Source organism: Epinephelus fuscoguttatus, linkage group LG14 (genome assembly GCF_011397635.1).
Source record: "Epinephelus fuscoguttatus linkage group LG14, E.fuscoguttatus.final_Chr_v1".
In the NCBI taxonomy this organism is placed as follows: domain Eukaryota; kingdom Metazoa; phylum Chordata; class Actinopteri; order Perciformes; family Serranidae; genus Epinephelus; species Epinephelus fuscoguttatus.
Window position 1 is genome coordinate 14149356 of NC_064765.1, and position 19422 is coordinate 14168777.

General features: G+C 42.0%; 1 protein-coding gene across 1 annotated transcript in view; it reads left to right on the forward strand.

Moving 5' to 3' along the window:
• LOC125900688 (nardilysin-like) overlaps nucleotides 1–19422 on the forward strand; it is a 47821-nt gene that overhangs the window by 7663 nt on the left and 20736 nt on the right. The window contains exons 6-13 of the mRNA XM_049595851.1: nucleotides 1631–1704; nucleotides 1889–1984; nucleotides 2181–2303; nucleotides 8387–8444; nucleotides 9199–9272; nucleotides 10870–10939; nucleotides 11235–11312; nucleotides 14584–14704. Coding sequence (XP_049451808.1) covers nucleotides 1631–1704; nucleotides 1889–1984; nucleotides 2181–2303; nucleotides 8387–8444; nucleotides 9199–9272; nucleotides 10870–10939; nucleotides 11235–11312; nucleotides 14584–14704 — 694 coding nt within the window. The remainder of the gene's footprint in view (nucleotides 1–1630; nucleotides 1705–1888; nucleotides 1985–2180; nucleotides 2304–8386; nucleotides 8445–9198; nucleotides 9273–10869; nucleotides 10940–11234; nucleotides 11313–14583; nucleotides 14705–19422) is intronic.

The following is a 19422-nucleotide window of genomic DNA, read 5'->3' on the forward strand; positions in this document are numbered from 1 at the left end:
GTATTTTACCCTACAGATGATTCAGAAGCCATATGTTCCATTTAACCTGAGTAGTGTTGTGATTAGATGTTACCATTTCAGAATTACACAAATTAAGAATAATATTATGTGTAATCTGAAATAAAGTCTGTTTTTCACAAACTTGACATGTTCATGAGCCATTTGCAGTTCATTCAGAAAGGACCTGCAACCAACTTTTGGACCGTGACACGCCAGTTGGGAACCACTCTAGATCAAGGGCATCAAACATACATCCCAGGGGCAAGAACCGGCCCACCAAAAGGTCCAATCCAGCCCACTAGATGACTTTGCACACCTAATATTGATGCACTTGTAAAGGCGTCAGATTTAAACAGTGAGTAGGTAATTCATGGGCTGCCTCAGAGGCTTTTCCACCCTGACCAGAGTACAACTCTCTGAAATAATAATAATCACTTTAATATTTAAAGATATTGAACATTGTGCAAAATATTGTTGACCAGCAGCTTCAGTACAAAAGAATCTGTATCAGACTTCTATGTTAAAACAAGATGGGCGGAACCCTGCTGCTGAGGCACTGACAATACTTCAGATTATACATGGTTTGTAAGGCGGGGGACGACTTAACCTGCTTCTTCATCGGCTTCCACTTTAGTAGGAGTTGAAAATTATGACAAAAATGCCCATGTAATGAAAGTGAGACTGAAATATACTGTTGAATTTGCACATATTTTTCTTAGGATATATCTGTCTGTTCATCATTTGTTTTGTAAATGGATGAACGTTTTCAGAACGTACTTCTTTACACTAAAAAAGGAACATTTTGAGGGGGGGTTTATTTATAGGGTATTATACAGTGGTTTTACTGGTCTGGCCCACTTGAGATCAAATTGGGCTGTATGTGGCCCATGAACTAAAATGAATTTGACACCCCTGCTCTAGATGATACTGAGAGCACCCAGGAGAATGTTCTGAATATATTGGGTATACTTTCTCGAAGATTTTTCGTCAGGTGATGTGTTTTTATTTTATTTATGTAAAACATTCAGCAGCAACTATTTACATGAATACGTGTTGCAAATTATCCTTCTGGTTTCTTGGATGTTGGATACAAATTTCAACCCAATCCAATGAAAAATAAGCACTCGATGAGGCTCAGATTATGTCCGCAAGAATGATGAAATTTAGCTCTGAGGGTTAAACTTCAAAAATTCATAACTAAAAAAAGTATTCAGAGTCGAGCTGTAGAATTTTGCAAGGTCCCATGAATTTGGTAGAAGTGTTTATGTTATTTATTTATGTATTTATTTATGGAGAAAATCCATGACATTAGTTTCGAAAAGGGGTTGCAAAACCAAATTTGATAGACAGATAGAAGTATGATATCAAAAAATGTTAACTTTGGTAAAACAGCTGAAACTCTTCTTCATGTCCCAGAATCTGATGAGTCACACAGGATATGATGCAACACCAGCTCTTGATTCGAACAGAGTCGGACAAACATTACAGGCTCAATCAGCCGCCCGCCGTCCTGCTGTTGTCTGTGGTGTGCATCTGTCTACATCTGATTGTCTCTGTCTGACCTGTGTGCGCTCTCCCTGGCTGGTACGTGGCCCCTGATTATAGCCTCTCTGTCCCGTCACCCTCTCAGGTGGGCCCAGTTCTTCATCTGCCCCCTGATGATCCGAGACGCCATTGATAGGGAGGTGGAGGCCGTCGACAGCGGTGAGTCAAGGTGCCTCTGTGCATCGCCCCTCCGTGCTGAGAAGTTAAATTTCAGCTGTCTTACTTGGACTTAAACTTTTCATCAGCCGCATTGCTGAGTTCTCCTCAGGCAGCTCTTGCACACCATTGATCACCGTCTTTCTCTGTCGTCTCGAGTTTTTCTGTCTCTCCTTCTGTCTGTCAGAGTACCAGCTGGCTAAGCCGTCGGACTCCCACAGGAAGGAAATGCTGTTTGGCAGTTTGGCCAAACCTGGACACCCTATGGGCAAGTTCTGCTGGGGTGAGTTGGTAAACACAACCGCTGGGACACGTAATGCACACAGGGCCTCCTTGGGGTATGTTCAGCAATAACAAACAGGAGTGCTGAGACAGACACCAAGTTTTTCTTTCTTGCTGATATCCCTGCATTTATAAACCGTTTTTCTACAGTGTTTTATAGTTTTGCTGAATTGATTGCTCACTTGTGACAACACCAGGGAATGCCCAGACGCTGAAGCAGGAGCCAAAGAAGAAGAAGATCAATGTCTATAAGCGGCTGCGCGCCTTCTGGAAGAAGCACTACTCTGCCCACTACATGACTCTGGCTGTGCAGTCGAAAGGTCAGGAAAATCTATTCCCGTTTAATATACATCAAGAGCTGTCCTTATTAGGAGATTGACAGTATTGTTTTCAGTAATTTCATACAACAAATGAAGTAATTGAAAAAGCAATCTGTAGAGATAAATGGACAATTAGAACAATGATTAGCCGCAGCTCTCATAAGGATTCATCCATGTTCAGCCGACTGTGGTTAATCAGTCCTGAATCAACTCAAATTGCGATATTTTTCCAAACAAAGTCAGATACAGAACATCTTACACGTGTTTTCAGGGTTTCACAGAAAATATCGCACGGCTAATTAACTCACTGCATGAAAGTAAAATGATGACGAGTGTTGACATTTGTGCTGAGAAAAAAAAAATCATCTCCCATAAAAACTGCTGAACTGTTTGCCTTCTGTATTCTTGTTAAATCCTCCAGTGCTATTTAAAAACTGTCTTCACTGAGAAAAACAGCTACTGTAAAGTGATGCAAAGGTGTCAGGATGATTTCTGGATACTAAAAAGACGAAGTTTATATACAACCAGCATTTCACTGGGAAAATAATATGGCATTTAACTATTAATGAGGTCATATGAAGACTGATAAAGTTTAAATTTGCCTCCCGACATGAGATTTAACTACTATCGTCTAAATATTAGGGCTGGGTTAGGGTTAGCAATAACAGTGTGGCAATAACACAGTGCCAAGTATTGACTTTTTTAATTAAATTAATGACATGTGACAAATACAAACTAGAGTAATATAATCAGTTGCTTTTTCAGTCCAGTAGATACATTTTACTGCTGCAAAAAAATGGCTGCGGTGAGATGAACACACTGAAAACTTGAAACAAATGTTGACAAAGTTTTCCTCTCTGGACATAATTTACTGTTTAAAAAGCTAACAAATCACGAGTTATTTTATCGCATTACTCAGCATTACATTGCATATTAAAAATCTCAATAAAATTGTGTTGTGACTTAAGTATCGTGATAATATCGTATCATTGACCCATATCGTGATTCCCACCCCTACTAAATATTAAAGGAAATGCCACATGAAAACAGCAGTCATTAATTTTGGTTACGTTCAGCCAGTGCATGGAGCTGTAAACACACACACACATATTACCACTTTATAAATTTAAAGCAGCTGTGCGGAACTTTTTACCATTAATAAAACTGTCCCTAGTTCGTATCACCCCCCCTTGAAGATCTGCATATTTATTTGAACCCAACAGCGACAAAAAACCTTTCTCTATATGGCTATTTAGTGTAGCCTGGCTCGGGTTGGACACAGCGGAAGTCAGCAAACCAGAATACGGCACCTGGAGGCAGAAGTAAGTCTGCACTCCCGCAGCAGCCTGAAGCCATTAAACCACAGAAGAAGAAGGAGCCGTGTTTACAGAGAGTGTTCTTCGAGTAAGCAGTACGCAACGGGCATTGCTGAACACATAACAGTTTTACCAGATTTATCTATAAGGGCTTGGTTGTACTTTCAATGTCATCTGAAAGAAAAAGAACAGAAGAAGGCTAAACGAGGCTCGAGCCCAAACGCGTGTAAACCTCGGTCAATATATGACGACGTGGAAGTTATAAGCAAGCTAAATGTAATGTTAGCTGATGTGAACTGCTTTTGTCTAGTAACGTTACAACAAACGCCACAAAATTATCTGTGACTGTGACCGTGAACACAAATATACAGCAGGCAGTTGTCCTCAGTTTATAAGAAATTCAGAGAGACACCAGAACATTTATGATTTTCCTCTCGCTCTCCAAAACAAATGCATGTGGTAATTGCCAGTTGCAGTCAAGATTTTACAAATGAAGCCGAATGCCGGCTACAGTCAGAATTTTACGCCAGGCTGTGGGTGTCATACCGCTTCGACCAAAGGGGGCGCTACAATCAATGAAAACGTAAAGTTCTGCACAGCTGCTTTAATTTCATGAAGTTGTTGGCAAACTGTTGCTGATTTATAGGGCTGCCCCCAATACCAGTGATAAATATTCACGAAGCTTTGATGCGTGTCTTTTACGGGGTGTTAATTGAGAGACGAGGACATCAGCGGCTGCAGCTAAAATAACGTGGCATTTAGCTTCTTTTTTAGCATGCAGGTCACACATTAGCCATAATCGCTAGAAACAAGAATCCTTTACAAGACAGCTGTTACTCAAAGTTTCAAGGTGAGCTCGTCAAAGTTTCCTTTGGCATATCTGGTGCTTAACATTTGGGTGTCATCTTCATAAATTCTGAAACTATTCCGGACACTTGACTTTTTCAGATACCTTGCTGGCACATCTGTAAGCCCTTCATGTTTGGTCAAACTGTCCCAGTTTCAGTAGTGCTGGACTGCTGGTCACTGACATCAGATCAGAGCGTGACAGAGTCATAAAGCTATCACTAGGTGCAAATGTCCTGTAAAATAATTAATTCATCATTCATTTTCTGTAACCACTTATCCTGTCGTGGGGGGGCTGGAGCCTATCCCAGCTGACATTGGGCGAGAGGTGGGGTACACCCTGGACAGGTCACCAGACTATCACAGGGCTGACACATAGAGACAGACAACCATTCACACTCACATTCACACCTATGGACAATTTAGAGTCACCAATTAACCTGCATGTCTTTGGACTGTGGGAGGAAGCTGGAGTAGCCAGAGAAACCCACGCTGGCATGGGGAGAACATGCAAACTCCACACAAAAGGGTTTATTTAGCACATCTTACTGCATCCTGGGTGCCACCCCATTGATTGTGAGATTGTGATTGGTTTAAAGAAATACAAACAAGACAGGGCTTTTTTTTATGATGCAGGATTATGATGGGTTCAGCCAGACTTTTCTCCAGCACTAAAACAAAGTGTGGGGATAGGTCTGCCTATGAAAGACCACTCTACCTCTAGCTTAACTTTGGTCTCCAGCAACTCCTGATATAAAAATCTGGCTCTTTAGCTGCTAAATGCTCCTCTATAGTCATGTAGTATATAAGATACAGAAAAACTGATTACAGCAGCTTTAAGTTATCTTTAAGGTTTCAGTCCAAGTTGTTCCATCCGAATGAGCTGAGTATCTATTAGCGTATGCAGAGAATCTCTGCTTGAGCAGCCTCTGTGTCAGAGATGCTGAAGAGGAGCAACTTCCATTTACAGCACAGCCAAATAAACCAGACTGACACGATTCATGGTGTTGCATTGTTTTATTAAAGAATAAAGCCAATAATTGGTCTTTTTCCATCACGCTGTGAGCATTCGATCACGATCTGAGCTCACGCTGTGTACAGGGCAGGATTGTTTTCTCAAGCAAAGAATGCTTACACAAAGAAGAGTGTTCATGTGTTCAAATCGTGACCTTACATGAGGCAGATCCTAACTCCATATTGATACTGTGGATATCCCTACTGGAGGAGAGCGCTCGGTAAACAGGGAGGGTTTTGTCAATGAGAAAAACGTGAATGCTTATTTTTCTGTGAATCTCTGGTGTGTGTGATATGAATCCCACACAGCAAAAAGGGACTTTGCCAGTTACTGTGAAACTACTTAACAAAATTACAGAATGTAATGTACAGTAATGGATTAATTGGTTACGGCAGAAAAAATGCAGGCCATAAATACTATTCAAATTAGTGTAAATAAAAAGGGTTCTTCCACCAGTTTATTTATATGATAAACAAAAATATAAATGCAACCCCCCGGGTTTGCATCCCATGGTGGGGGGCTGTTTTCTCGGCTACTCCAGCTTCCTCCCACAGTCCAAAGACATGCAGGTTAATTGGTGACTCTAAATTGTCCGTAGGTGTGAATGTGAGCATGAATGGTTGTCTGTCTCTATGTGTCAGCCCTGTGATAGTCTGGTGACCTGTCCAGGGTGTACCCTGCCTCTGGCCCAGTGTCAGCTGGGATAGGCTCCAGCTCCCCCGCAACTCCCAACAGGATAAGCAGTTACAGAAATGAATGAATGTGTCAGTGAGCACTTTTCTTTTCCAAGATAATCCATCCACCTGTCAGGTGTGGCATGTCAAGATGCTGATTAAAAAGCCTTGGGATGGTCACTCTAAAATGAGCATTTTGATCACACAACACAACGCCACAGATGTCACAATTTTTGAGGGAGCGTGCCATCGGCATGCTGACTGCAGGAACGTCCACCAGAGTTGCTGTCTCTGAACTGAATATTAATCTCACCGCTAATTTCCAAGTCTCCACTGTTGGTGCTGTGAGTTTGGCAACACATCCAACCATCCTCACAACCACAGACCGCATGTAACCGCACCAGGTCAGGACCTCCACATCCAGCGTCTGACACCAGCCACTTGGACAGCTGATGCACGACCAAAGAATTCCTGCACCAACTGTCAGAAAACTGTCTGCGGGAAGCTCATCTGCATGCTCGTCATCTTCAGAAGGGGTCTTGACCTGACTGCAGTCTGTCGTCGTCACAGACTTGAGTGGCCAACTGCTCACCTCCGACGGCGTCTGGCACTTTGGAGAAGTGTTCTCTTTACAGATGAGTCCCGTGTGACCAAAAATGAATATCTGTAGCCCTAGTTATGTGAAATCAATACTCCAGAGTGTCTAATAAATGTCTTTTTTTCCAAGATAAAACTGCACACTTTAGTGTGGCCTTTTACTGAGACCAGCCCGAGGCCAATGTGTAGTTAATCAGCATCTTGATATGCCACACGTGTCAGGTGGATGGATTATCTTCGAGAAGGGAAGAACTCACTGACATAGATTTGAACAAGTTTGTGTCCACAGAAAAAGTCTTAGATATTTAAGTTAAATTCATGAAAAATGGGAGCATAAACAAAAGCATCTATATTTTTGTTCAGTGTTTGTATAATGTCCCCAGAGCCAGGGCCCCGCCCTTGCCTGCCACCCGGTACACAATGCACCGAACCCTGATTCCTGTCCCTGCAGGTGACCAGTGGTCATGAGCTCTGGGCAGTGACTGAAAGAAAAAGATCGCGGAAAGAGGTGGCCAAAATTAGTTTCCTCCGTGGGGTGGCTGGGCTCAGCCTTAGAGATAGGGTAAGGAGCTCAGACATCCAGAGGGAGCTCAGAGTAGAGCCGCTGCTCCTTCACAGCGAAAGGGGTCAGTTGAGGTGGTTCGGGCATGTGATCAGGATGCCTCCTGGGCGCCTCCAGTTCAAGGTGTTCCGGGCACGTCCCACTGGTAGGAGGCCCCGGGTCAGACCCAGAACCTGCTGGAGGGATTACATATCTCATCTGGTCTGGGAACACGTCTAGATCCCTCGGAGGAGCTGGAAAGCATTGCTGGGGAGAGGGGCATTTGGGGTGCTTTAAAGTCATTTAATAGTCTTAAATTTGAATTTGTGAGCTCCTAACTGCTAAAAACATTTGATCTAATTTAATTTATCTTTGTGAAAATGAGTGAAGCCTGTCTTTCTAAAAGTTCACAATTCTAACGTTACAAATCTTTAAAAAACTATAATACTGTTGTTTTACTTCAAACTTGCACTGACCTGTTGGCAAAATGTAGATCAGGGGTGTAAAACGCATTTTAGTTCATGAGCCTCATACAGCCCAGATGGGCCAGACCAGTAAAACCTTCATCCAATAACCTATAAGTATCATCAGCTTCAATAGTTTCCCTTTTTTGTTTTAAGAATTACAGGTACATTCTGTAGATGTTCATCCTTTAACAAAACAATTGAACAGTCAAGTTGTCTAGTGGGCCGGACTGGATCCTTTGGTGGGCCAGTTCTGGTGATTGATTGATGATTTGTCCAAAAATCGGTCCTAAATTTGGTTAAAAGGTGTCTTGAACGTGTCGTGAAAACCATTAAATTTAACTGTCTGATGCCTGTAGACACCCTGACATCATCAAGTATCACTAGGTTAGAAACAGGTGACCTCAGTATCCATGTGATTAGAGCTGTGATGTTTAGTAAGTAATGCATTTAAACGAGCCTTTTATGGGTTAAATGTAGTCAACTCTGAAGTTGCTTTGGAACAAACTGTATTGCACTCAACACTCCCAAACTCCCAAACCTAGAATTATGAAGGTTTTTTTTTCAGCCAGAATTATTGAGACACACTCGAACTCTAATTTATCCTCCTTCACTCGGCCTGTCCTTTAGAGAAGCTGGACACTCTGGAGGAGTGGGTGAGAGAGATCTTCAGCAAGGTGCCTAACAAGTGAGTATTGGAGAAGAGGCTCTCAGTCACTGTGATGAGGTGCTGGTGTGATATAGATTGAGTCGGAACATCCTTTGAGACTTTTCTCAAATGTAAATGTCAAGCCTCCCTCCGTCTCTTTCTCGGCTCTCTTTACCTCGCTTCACCTCGGGTTTTTTTTATTTTCGTCATCGTACATGCTGAAAGGGATAATTTCTCCCTAAAGTCAAACTGAATTTGTGTTTTTTTTACAAACCTTCGCTTCTGTTTGCTTTGTGAGTCACCGCGGCAGGTTTTTCTCAGAGAATCGTCGTACATATCACTGATGTGAAACCGCATAACCTCCAGTTTTTAATGCTTTGATTTCAATTAAAGGATTTCATGCTCCTGTATGGGCTGATGAAATATCTCTTGTTATTGAGCTTATAAAACATTCTCAAGCCTGATCTCCCTCAGATCAACTAAATTCATTTGCTGAAAACATATGGAAAATTAACATTTTTTTGGAGTTTGGCAGAAACAAGATGCTATTTTTGTGATCTCTGACATCTTCAAACGTCTTCAATCAGCATATTTAATCGCTTGTTAAGAAATTATACTAGAACAAGTGTTCTCTCTGTTGTTTTTTAAACAAGACATTAGATTTTTACAATTAGGAAAAGCATTACAGTGTGTTTAAGACCTGTTTAGTGACATATCAACGTTGTTTAATTGGTGGTAAGTGATACAGCACAGTCACCTGTTGCTTCCTATAATCATTTTTTTGTGTCCACAGTGGTCTGTCCAAACCAGACTTCTCCGAGATGCTGGATCCCTTTGACACACCAGCCTTTAACCAGCTCTACAGAGGTACTGATCATTCAGTAACTACTGATGACAGCTGGTGAGCTCTGGTTCTGTAGAGCAGTGGTTCCCAACTGGTGGGTCCTGGTCCAAAACTGGGTCAGTTCTGAATGACTAGCAAACATCTCAAGGTTGAAAGAAAACATGCTTAATTTGGAAGTATAGTAAATTTCCGGCACAGAGCTTATATTTTGAAGTGCTGTTTCCTGCTGTAGAGTGAATAACTAATGGACATCTAATTGGCAGAGACAGCAAACTAGTAAGTATGATGCTGAATGTATTCAACTGTGTGGACCTTGAACTAATGATTAAGGAGAGATCTGGACTCTATGGCTGCACCAGTTGGGAACCACTGCTCTTAATACATGTGTTCGGCCAGGAGGTGGTTCATGTACGGAAGCCTTGATTGGGAAGTGAGAAAAAAAAATGTCTGATCTAAGTTGTTTTTATGACTTCAGAAGAATTTTTTTAAGTTCTGCAAGGGCTGTCTTCATAAGTTCCTTATTTTTCATCTGAGAAACAGTTGGAACAAAAGTTTTACCAAGTTTCTAAGTAACTTTTCTCACCTTCAAAAACAGGCCAAAAAAAATAGCCTTTGAGCTGGTGAAAACAAAAAAATTCTGAGTTTTTGTTGTTGTAAAACTCATTTTGGCCACAAGAGGCTGGAGTGCACCACTACTCCAGGACTCAAAGCAGTGTCTCAGCAAGTTATCTTACACTACTGTTATGTCCTTCTGGCTAGAAATGTATTTTAATCTCTGCTAATCTCCCATTAATAAGAAGCAAGTTAGAAAAATGATCCTAGCAAAACCAGTTTCACAGAATGAAAAATAACAATAATAATAATAAAGGAAACAAGAAAGGCTGTCATTTCAAAACCTTTTTATTTTAAGATTTTGGGGGATTTAGTGGCATCTGGCAGTGTAGATTGCAGATTGAAACTAGCTGAAACTGTTCCCGGTTAGCATTCCCTCAGTGATCATTGCTCAGGAGGTTAATACAGGGAGCTGAATTATCCACAGATGTCTCTTTGTATCCAAAACAAACCGACACGGTGATTAAAACTAGTAAAAACATGGACTAAAGCAGTTTCATGTTACAAATTGGTGTTATTTCTACACTGTTCGGCCCATTGCAGACAGGCTGCTAGCCCAGCACCCGCTAATGTGTGCTCACATTTCTCTCTGATCTGAGCTGACCTTATTTTTGATCCAACATTTAGGAGGTTTTTACTGGGAGCCAAATTATCCGCAGAGGTCTCTGCCTCTCCAAAACAAGTGGACCCAGTGATTTAAACTGGTTAAAACACTGAATAAAAGAGTCAGTGTTTCTCTGATGCTGTTCGGCTTGTTGGAGACAGGCAGTTTGCCCAGCACCTGCAAATGTGTGCTCACCTTTTTAAAGATTATTTTTTTGGGCTTTTTGACTTTATTGTAGTGCAGCTATAATAGTGCAGGAAAGTGGGTAAAGGGAGCGGGAATGACGCAGCAAAGGGCCACAGCATGGAATTGAACCCAGGTGGCTACAAACACCTTTAGCCTATATGTAGGCAGAAGTTATCTTTCTGTCATGGTGTTTTCTGTAACAATGTGTATGTTTGCAGTTGTCCCTGTGAGGAAAGTTCATGCTTTGAATATCACCTGGGCCCTCCCCCCTCAGGAGAAACACTACAGGTGAGCTACTTACATTGCAGTAGATGTACAGTTCATGGTACAGGGCGCATACATGCAGAACTAGACGACCAACAACAGACCACACTTTCCCCTGACTTGGAATAAGTTGCATCAACAGTGTTTGTTTCTCTGTTTTTTTTCCTCATGTCCCTGTCTCCTTCCTCCAGAGTGGCGCCTCTTCATATAAACATAGAATTAGACCAGCCAAAAGATGCCATGCCTTTTCCCTGATTGTAGAGGGATTGCATCAATGTTTTTTGTTTCTCCTTTTCATGTTCTTCCCTCCTCTTTTCAGAGTGAAGCCTCTCCACTACATCTCATGGCTGATTGGCCATGAAGGCACAGGAAGCATCCTCTCAGTGCTCAGGAAGAAGTGAGTGTTATTGCCTCTGTCTATTTGTTTTTCTGATTTGAGGGCCCTCCAAAACCCAATTAAAAGGTCTTCAATTTACTGGGTATACATGAGCTTTTTCCAGCTCCGAGCGAGGCCCGAGTGTCGGAGCCCAATCTTCAAACTATACACTTTGCCAACCCACTTGACGATGTGATTCATACATTCTCATCCCTGGATGTGGTTGTACAAGAGCATTTCAGCCTCTTGTTGCTAAGTGGCAAAGTGATGCGACAAACCCTCTGTAGTCCCACAATACCAAGAGCCCATCCAATAGTCCCTCTCCCATCAGCAACACTCGGAGCGTTTGATAGAATATTCCTATTTACTGTGTGTGCTGTTTTCAATTGCTGATAAATGACAACAGTGAAATTTGAGTGTACTCGGTCTCAATTCCCAGCCGAACCAAACTGCCGAGGCAGTGGAGTGGTTGTTTTTATTGAGTTCAGACAATCACGACGTCAAGGGCCGAGAGGCTGGTTTGAAATCGCGCCATCACTGTCCCCCGCAGTGAAATTGGGGAATGGTCTGTCTATATGTGTGTCCATCATGCACACTGTCGGGAACACCACTGATCAGATGCCTTAAAGTTTAAAGGGCTGTGCCAGAGTTTTCGGAGGTTGTAGAATAAAGATGTGTACTCCACATTACTGCAGGCCATTTTAAAAAGCACACTATACACAGTGTTTCTCATGCATCTTTCCTTCCACTGGTGTCACTTCATTTCAGTGCAGTTTGAGAACTTTCAGATATAAAAACTTGCCAACATCATTCCTACTTGTTTGGCAATGCAGTGCAGACTTTTCAAACTAACCTTTGCTGTTAAGTGCATCATCATACCACTAGATAGAACATGTCTTCATGCAGATAAAAGCAGACATGATGGGATGAATCACCCAGTGCTAATAAATTTCACATCTCTTAAAGTTGCTTTTTATGTTTTTAAATGAATGAGAGGCTGCTCCTGCGTGATACATTTTAGAACGATATGGTGTGTTGTTTCTTTATTCTGGGATTTTTAAAGCAGCGCTGATTGCCCCAAAGGGACAACAAATGCGTCTGTAAATCGTCTGCAATAAAGAGGCGTAAAGTGACATATTTTCTTCTTACTCTCCTTCACTTATTTCAACACTCAATGTGCATTCTGTCTCCACTTTATAACAGTGAGTCAATCTTTACCGGTGAAACCATTTTTAAAATCAGTGTTAATTAAAGGATGTAAAACTGACATTCAAAGCGTTAATATAGCAGCAAACAACGATCAGCTGTGTACAGATATAGTGGCGATATGGCGTCCTGAGCAGAGAAGGAAGTCAGGCTCCCCGTGTGTGTGCGCTGTACTGCAAGCTTCACTGATAGTTGCTGTGGAGGACAGTTTGGCAGTGTGTGCGTGTTGGTGCACGTGAGTAGAGGTGTGCTATATCATCTCGTTCAGGATAATACAGGTGAAAAATTCATGTGGAAATTATTACCGACTCTGCAGTGGTTCCAAAAAGAGGACCAGCTTCAGTAGTGTGGAATAAACTATGGCGTCCTGAATGTTTTATGAACAGCCCCGGACTTCTCAGACTCTTTAAGCAGCTTACCGCTCAGAGGGAACTCATTCAGCGGCTCCTCTGGCAGCAGCACAGCGTCTCTCCCTCTCCTCTCTCGCCATGCTTACACAGGAGTCGGTGTCGTCAAGTGATTTTGTCAAAAGCCTTTGGTAATGTAAACCTACATCGACAAAAAAACGACATATATGTGAATGTGTGATAGTTGTGGTATCATAACAGCCTGTCACAGGTTACAGCGTGATGATTAGAGGAGAAATGTCAGAGCATAAAGGTCCAGGTGGAAAAAAACAACTCAATCATTTAGGATTCTACTAAAAGAAGGAAATCACCTGTTGATTTATATATATATAGATCCCAGGGGACATTTTTTGTATTTGGGAGCTGTTTAAATGTGTCATTTGTGATATTATTTTGCTGCAATTCTATGTTCTTATCTTAATAATACTTTTTTTTTTTTTTTTACTCATTTGTGACATCGTCAAGAATATTGTTATCGCAAAAATACCCTGAAATATCGTGACATTAACTATGGGCCATATCGCCCACCCCTACACATGAGTGAGTTAAAACAGTTAGCTCTGTTAGCCGCTAGCAGTAGCAGTGCTACCAATTAAAGTAGCAAGCACTAGCTCCAAAAGTCACTAAAAGTAGCCAGATGATGTCATAGGCTTATTTACATAGTCCATGGTGACATCATCGCGCATTAATGTAACATTAAAACTTTGCTGAATTACATCCAATCGAAAAACCCTCAACTAAACATTTGAACGGCATGAGAGCTATGGCTGCTTATTCTATAGTGCACCACATTGTCATGCTTCCAATCCAGACAGCGTCCTTAGACTGTCACTACTCCCATGGCGTGCTGTGTCTCCTCTCCTCCTGCCTGTCCAACACCTACTGCACTGTGTAAGAGGAGACAGGGGGAGAGCTGTGGACTGCCGTTACTCTGAGCAGCATGCATGGGAATGAATTACAAAATATTTAGACCTGCTCCCGACTAAGAATCTTCCTAGCCGACCAATAGTCATCATTCAGGGCCATGAGTCGACTAGTCACCCGCATGTTTACGATATTGATTTAATTATCAAATGATATATTTTGTGCGGGGCAACACAATGGTTTGAGTTGAAGGTGTGAGAAAGAATAGTATCAGTAACATTGTTAACACTGTGCTACATTACAGAGAAATACAAAACCGTACTAATGAACCTTCATTAATAAAGGCCTATATTTTATCTACAAGTGCACGTCACACACTGAGCGAGCCGCCTGTTAATGACGCTGTGGACTAATGGGCATGTAGCTACTTCCATGTTTCATATGATACGTCATGTTTGTAGTCGACCAATGAAGATGAGTTTACATATCACCTTGGGTTCGTCCTTCACCTTCTCAAAATGATCCCACACTTTGGATTTCCTGCCCGACATGTTAATGCTAATAGATTTTCACAGTTGTTTGTTCGTTTTTTTTCTGTGACTAAGCGACCAATGAAAGCGTGCCAACTAATGACCTTTCTGGTCGGCTAACGTTTGGTCGACTATTAGGGGGCAGCTCTAAAAATATTTCTCTCTTTCTCCGTGATGGTCTGATTAAGCAGCTAATTTTGTTGCTATTTGCTTTGTAGAAATTAAGTCACTCTGTGTGTGTGTGTGTGTGTGTGTGTGTGTGTGTGTGTGTGTGTGTGTGTGTAGGTGCTGGGCCCTGGCTTTGTTTGGAGGAAACAGTGAGACCGGCTTTGACCAAAACACCACCTACTCTATCTTCTCCATCTCCATCACCCTCACTGATGAAGGTTTCCAAAACTTCTACGAGGTAAAGAAAATCTTTCGCTTTTTTGTTTCCAACTCTTCTTCTGGTCATTATTCTTTCATCCTCTGCATACATGGAGACTCTGTGACTCTGGCCTGAGCAGAGGAAGTCGGGCAAAAACAAGCACCATCCAAGTCATTTGTTGTCAGATCACAGAGAATCATTCATCATCCATTCAGCAGAGACTGGTGGACGTGTGCGTTAGATGTGCCCTGCACGGACCCAGCTGGCCTGTTTGTCTTGTTTGTCATGGACTTCAGGGAAGCAGTGTTATTAGTTGCTATGACAATGCGTAAAACAGGGAGGCAGTTGGCGATTGTTCAACAGGAGTACTGTTTTCTAATAATTAATGAAAAAAAACCCCCCAACATTTCCATCAGCAAACTTGCATTGATAACTATATAAATGCTGCAGCAGCCTTGAGGATGCTGTTTATTGTGATCAAGAGCTCTTCATCACCCACTCTTTCATTCAGAGAGGGTGAACCTGCAGTTGTCTGGGTCACAGCGAGCTACTTTACTGAATAATATTTCTGAGTAATATTTTCTGAAGCACTCCAAAGGAATAGTTTTGATTTGCTTTCCTGCCAAGAGTTGGAGGAGAAGGTTGACACCACTCACATGTCTTTACAATTACAGTTCCTACTGCACACTCTGTGACATGCACCCATTGCATCTGTGGCAATTATTACAGCACGCATGTCTTCCTGTATTCTCCTCTGACAAACTGACTGAGAAGTGTTGTACACAGTCAGTAATTATTACTCTTAATTCACAAAGGCGGAGGTGACATTTTCACTTACATGTTAGAATCTCTAAAAGGGGAATAAAGGTGAATAAAGACACACATTACTTTCGATTTAGTATTTAAATGGAGACACCTTTTTGAAATGATTGTCGTAGCTTGTTCTAATGACTGTAATCAAATCAAAACTGGCAGCCTCGGCTTGAATGTTCACGTTTATAAAGCTTAACAGTAGCTTTCACTTAACCTTCATCATTAATGGAGGAAAAGAGGAATTTTGTAGTAATTATACCGACAAATTGAACGTGGTTATGGTTCATTAAAGTGGAAGGACATTGAAGGGGACTGTCAGTTCACGAAGTCTGACCTCCTGTCCTTTCCCTGACCCAGTATATTTGAGCGTAACAGAGTGTCATTGTGCACGCAAGGCGTTGTCCTCTTCTCATTGGCAGTTCCACTTCCTCCTTCACCACACCACGCCCCTGCCTCGTGTTAATCTGACTCCTTCCCGCTGACAGTGGGGGCGTGGTTCCTGTTTTGAAAGACAAGAGAACAACACAACTCCCTACACGTGCTGTACCTTACTATCTGTACATCACTTTCTATTATTTTTACCATATATGAAACTAATTATCTAAGCATTGCGGTATGTGCTCCTCAGATTTCATGTCTCTTCCTCTCCTGTACTTCTCCGCTTCTGCAAAGCAAACACATTCAGATCAGCTGAAATCATCTTAGTATTCTCATTGTTCACACATCTAAAACTTATATAGTGAAACACAACTGATAGTAAAATGCATAAAATCATTCTATTCCCAACAGGACCTATTATGCTCATTTTCAGGGTCATGCTTGTATTCAGGGATTCTACTAGAACATGTTTACATGCTTCAATGTTCATAAAAACACTTCATATTCCTCATACTGTCTGTGCTGCGATACCTGTGTTCACCCTCTGCCTGAAACGCTCTGTTTTAGCGCCTGTCTCTTTAAGCCCCTCTCCGGAAAAGCCTAATCAGCTCTGATTGGTCTGCGTGTCGGGTTCTTACGCATCTGGGTCAAGGCAAAGGTGCTATATAACAAAAGATAACACATTACAAGCTGCACCAGTGGTATGAAATGGTATACACTGCTGGTCTCCTTAGTGGGTGTGGTCTCCTCTTCCCTCACATCCCTCCACTTCATTTTGAAGTGTTGTAAATGTTGTGTGGATGAAGGAAAGGAGAGGGGGCTGGAGCCTATCCCAGCTGACATTGGGCGAGAGGCAGGGTACACCCTGGACAGGTCACCAGACTATCACAGGGCTGACACATAGAGACAGACAACCATTCACGCTCACGTTCACACCTACGGACAATTTAGAGTCACCAGTTAACCTACATGTCTTTGGACTGTGGGAGGAAGCTGGAGTACCCAGAGAGAACCCACACTGACACAGGGTGATCATGCAAACTCCACAAAGAAGGGCTCCCCCACCCTGGGTTTGCACCAGGAACCTGTGCTGTGAGGCGACAATGCTAACCAATATATAATACAACAATATGTACAGTACAAATTTAATCTTTGCTTCTTGTTTTGTCGCTTGTTTTTATCCTAATATCTGATATCAATTTCAGATCAAAAATATCAATTCAATTTCTGTTTATCCAGTTAAAAGGCGACATCAGCAGCACTGCAGTGAAACTAGACCAATGGTTCAGTACTAACGGAGAAGAGACTTTGTTGCCAGATCTTGGGAGAGCGTGTTGCTGAGACAGAGACATGTCTTGAACAAAATTATTTGTCTCCTGATTCGTCTCTCTGAAAAATGTCATTTTAGTGTTAACTATTCTGAAAATATTTGGCTTATCTGGGTCCAGTATTAACTTAGGTGACTATAGCCCTGTTTCCACCAAACAGTACGGTTCAGTTCATTTCGAATACACATTTTTCCCGTTTCCACTGTGAAAAGTTGTGGATGGTACCAGTGGAACCGTTCTGTACAGTTCCCATTTTTGGCCCCCCCTCTGTTGGGGTACCTAGCACACAGATCTGGTACTAAAAGGTGGAGCTGTGAACACTGCAGTCTGTTGACTGGTCAATAGAGGACGGTCACTCTGCTCAGGGCGCTGAGTTGTGGCTGGTTTTGAGGCTCATGTAACCACTGTTCATATAGTGGAGAGGTTTACATATATTAATATACTGTAACTAAAAAATGAAAGATGTTTTGCTGCCTCCAGCAGTAGCTCTAGCTGTGGAAAAATAATTCATTGGGCCAAAGGAATTAGACCAAGGACCACTGCCAGTCTCCTAAAGGGGCGGGGCAGTAGTGAAACCAACATTAACAGATTCAGGAAATGAATCTCAAGTGAGCCGTCTGGGTTTATCGATGATGTCCGGTCAAGGCTATAAAATGAAGGCTGAGACATGCTCTCTGACCCCACTGGAGATATGGGGCCTTACAGATGTGCAGTGTAACTGGAGCTGTGATGTTGGAGGGCTACAGCAGACGGCGCTAGAAATGAAGGGATAGTGTCCCCTCGGGTGCTCTTTGGGTGCGCTGCTAAGAATCTTTCAGTTATTGCAGAATGTAATTCTCACCCGTATCTTTACCTTTCTATATAAAATATATTCGGACTCAAGGCCGACTGTGGACGCCTCAGTGAAGCGAATCAAACATCCCATGCTCTATGATAGTGCAGCAGCTATTGAGGCTTTTGGCATGTGCAGAACAGATTTTACTGTGCGTGTGTTGTACCCCAACGATACGACGCTGTGACTTCTCTTTTTAACCTCCTTGATCTCGGTGTCTCTGCACGCTGTTGGAAGAAGTTTGCCTTCAGGGCTATCTGCTAAAAGGCCTTCTCTTAGTTAGGTTTAGGAAAAAAAATCATGGTTTGGGTTAAAATGAATAGATCTCTACCAGAATAAGGCACAGTGATGTTGACAGGTTTAGTGCAGCGAGTCCCCGGGACGCACAGGTGGGCATTTGAGTGGGTTCCCAGTAAAATGTGTGTTAACTGACCAACTGTAGTGTTAAACTTGTGGTTGTAATTATGGTTGTGTATATGTATCTGAATATACAGGTGTATCTAAAAACATTACAATATCATGGAAAAGTATATTTTTCCCATTCATTTTTATTAAAAAAAGTGAAACTTTTATACATTCTAGATTCATTAAATATAAAGTGAAATATTTGTAGTCTTTTTTTTTCCAGTTTCAATGATTATGGCTTACAGCTCATGAAAATAGAAAATCCAGTATCTCAGAATATTAGAATATGACATAAGACCAATCAAAAAAATAATTTATAATACAGAAATGTCGACCTTCTGAAAAGTATGTTCATTAATGCACTCAATACTTGGTCGAGGCTCCTTTTGCACAAATTGCTGCATCAATGCGGCGTGGCATGGAGGCCATCAGCCTGTGGCATTGCTGAGGTGTTATGGAAGCCCAGGTTGCTTCACTAGCGATCTTCAGCTTGTCTGTATTGTTGGGTCTGGTGCCTCTCATCTTCCTCTTGACAGTACGCCATAGATTCTTTATGGGGTTCAGGTCAGGCGAGTTGGCTGGCCAATCGAGTGCAGTAATACCATGGCCAGCAAATCAGTAACTGGTAGTTTTGGCACTGTGGGCAGGTGCCAAGTCCTGCTGGAAAAGGAAATCAGCATCTCCATAAAGCTTGTCAGCAGACAGAATCATGAAGTGCTCTAAGAGCTCGGCGGCTGCGTTGACTTTGGACTTGATAAAACACAGTGGACCAACTAGCAGATGACATGGCACCACAAATCATCACTGACTGTGGAAACTTTACACTGGACTTTAAGCAAGTTGGATTCTGTGCCTCTCCACTCGCCCTCCAGACTCTGGGACTTTAATTTCTAAATGAAAATTTACTTTCATCATCTGTAGTAAGATCCTACATTGGTGAATCTTACTATATAATGACGAAAACTCTGTCTGTGTGTTCCACATTTTTCTCCTCACTGACT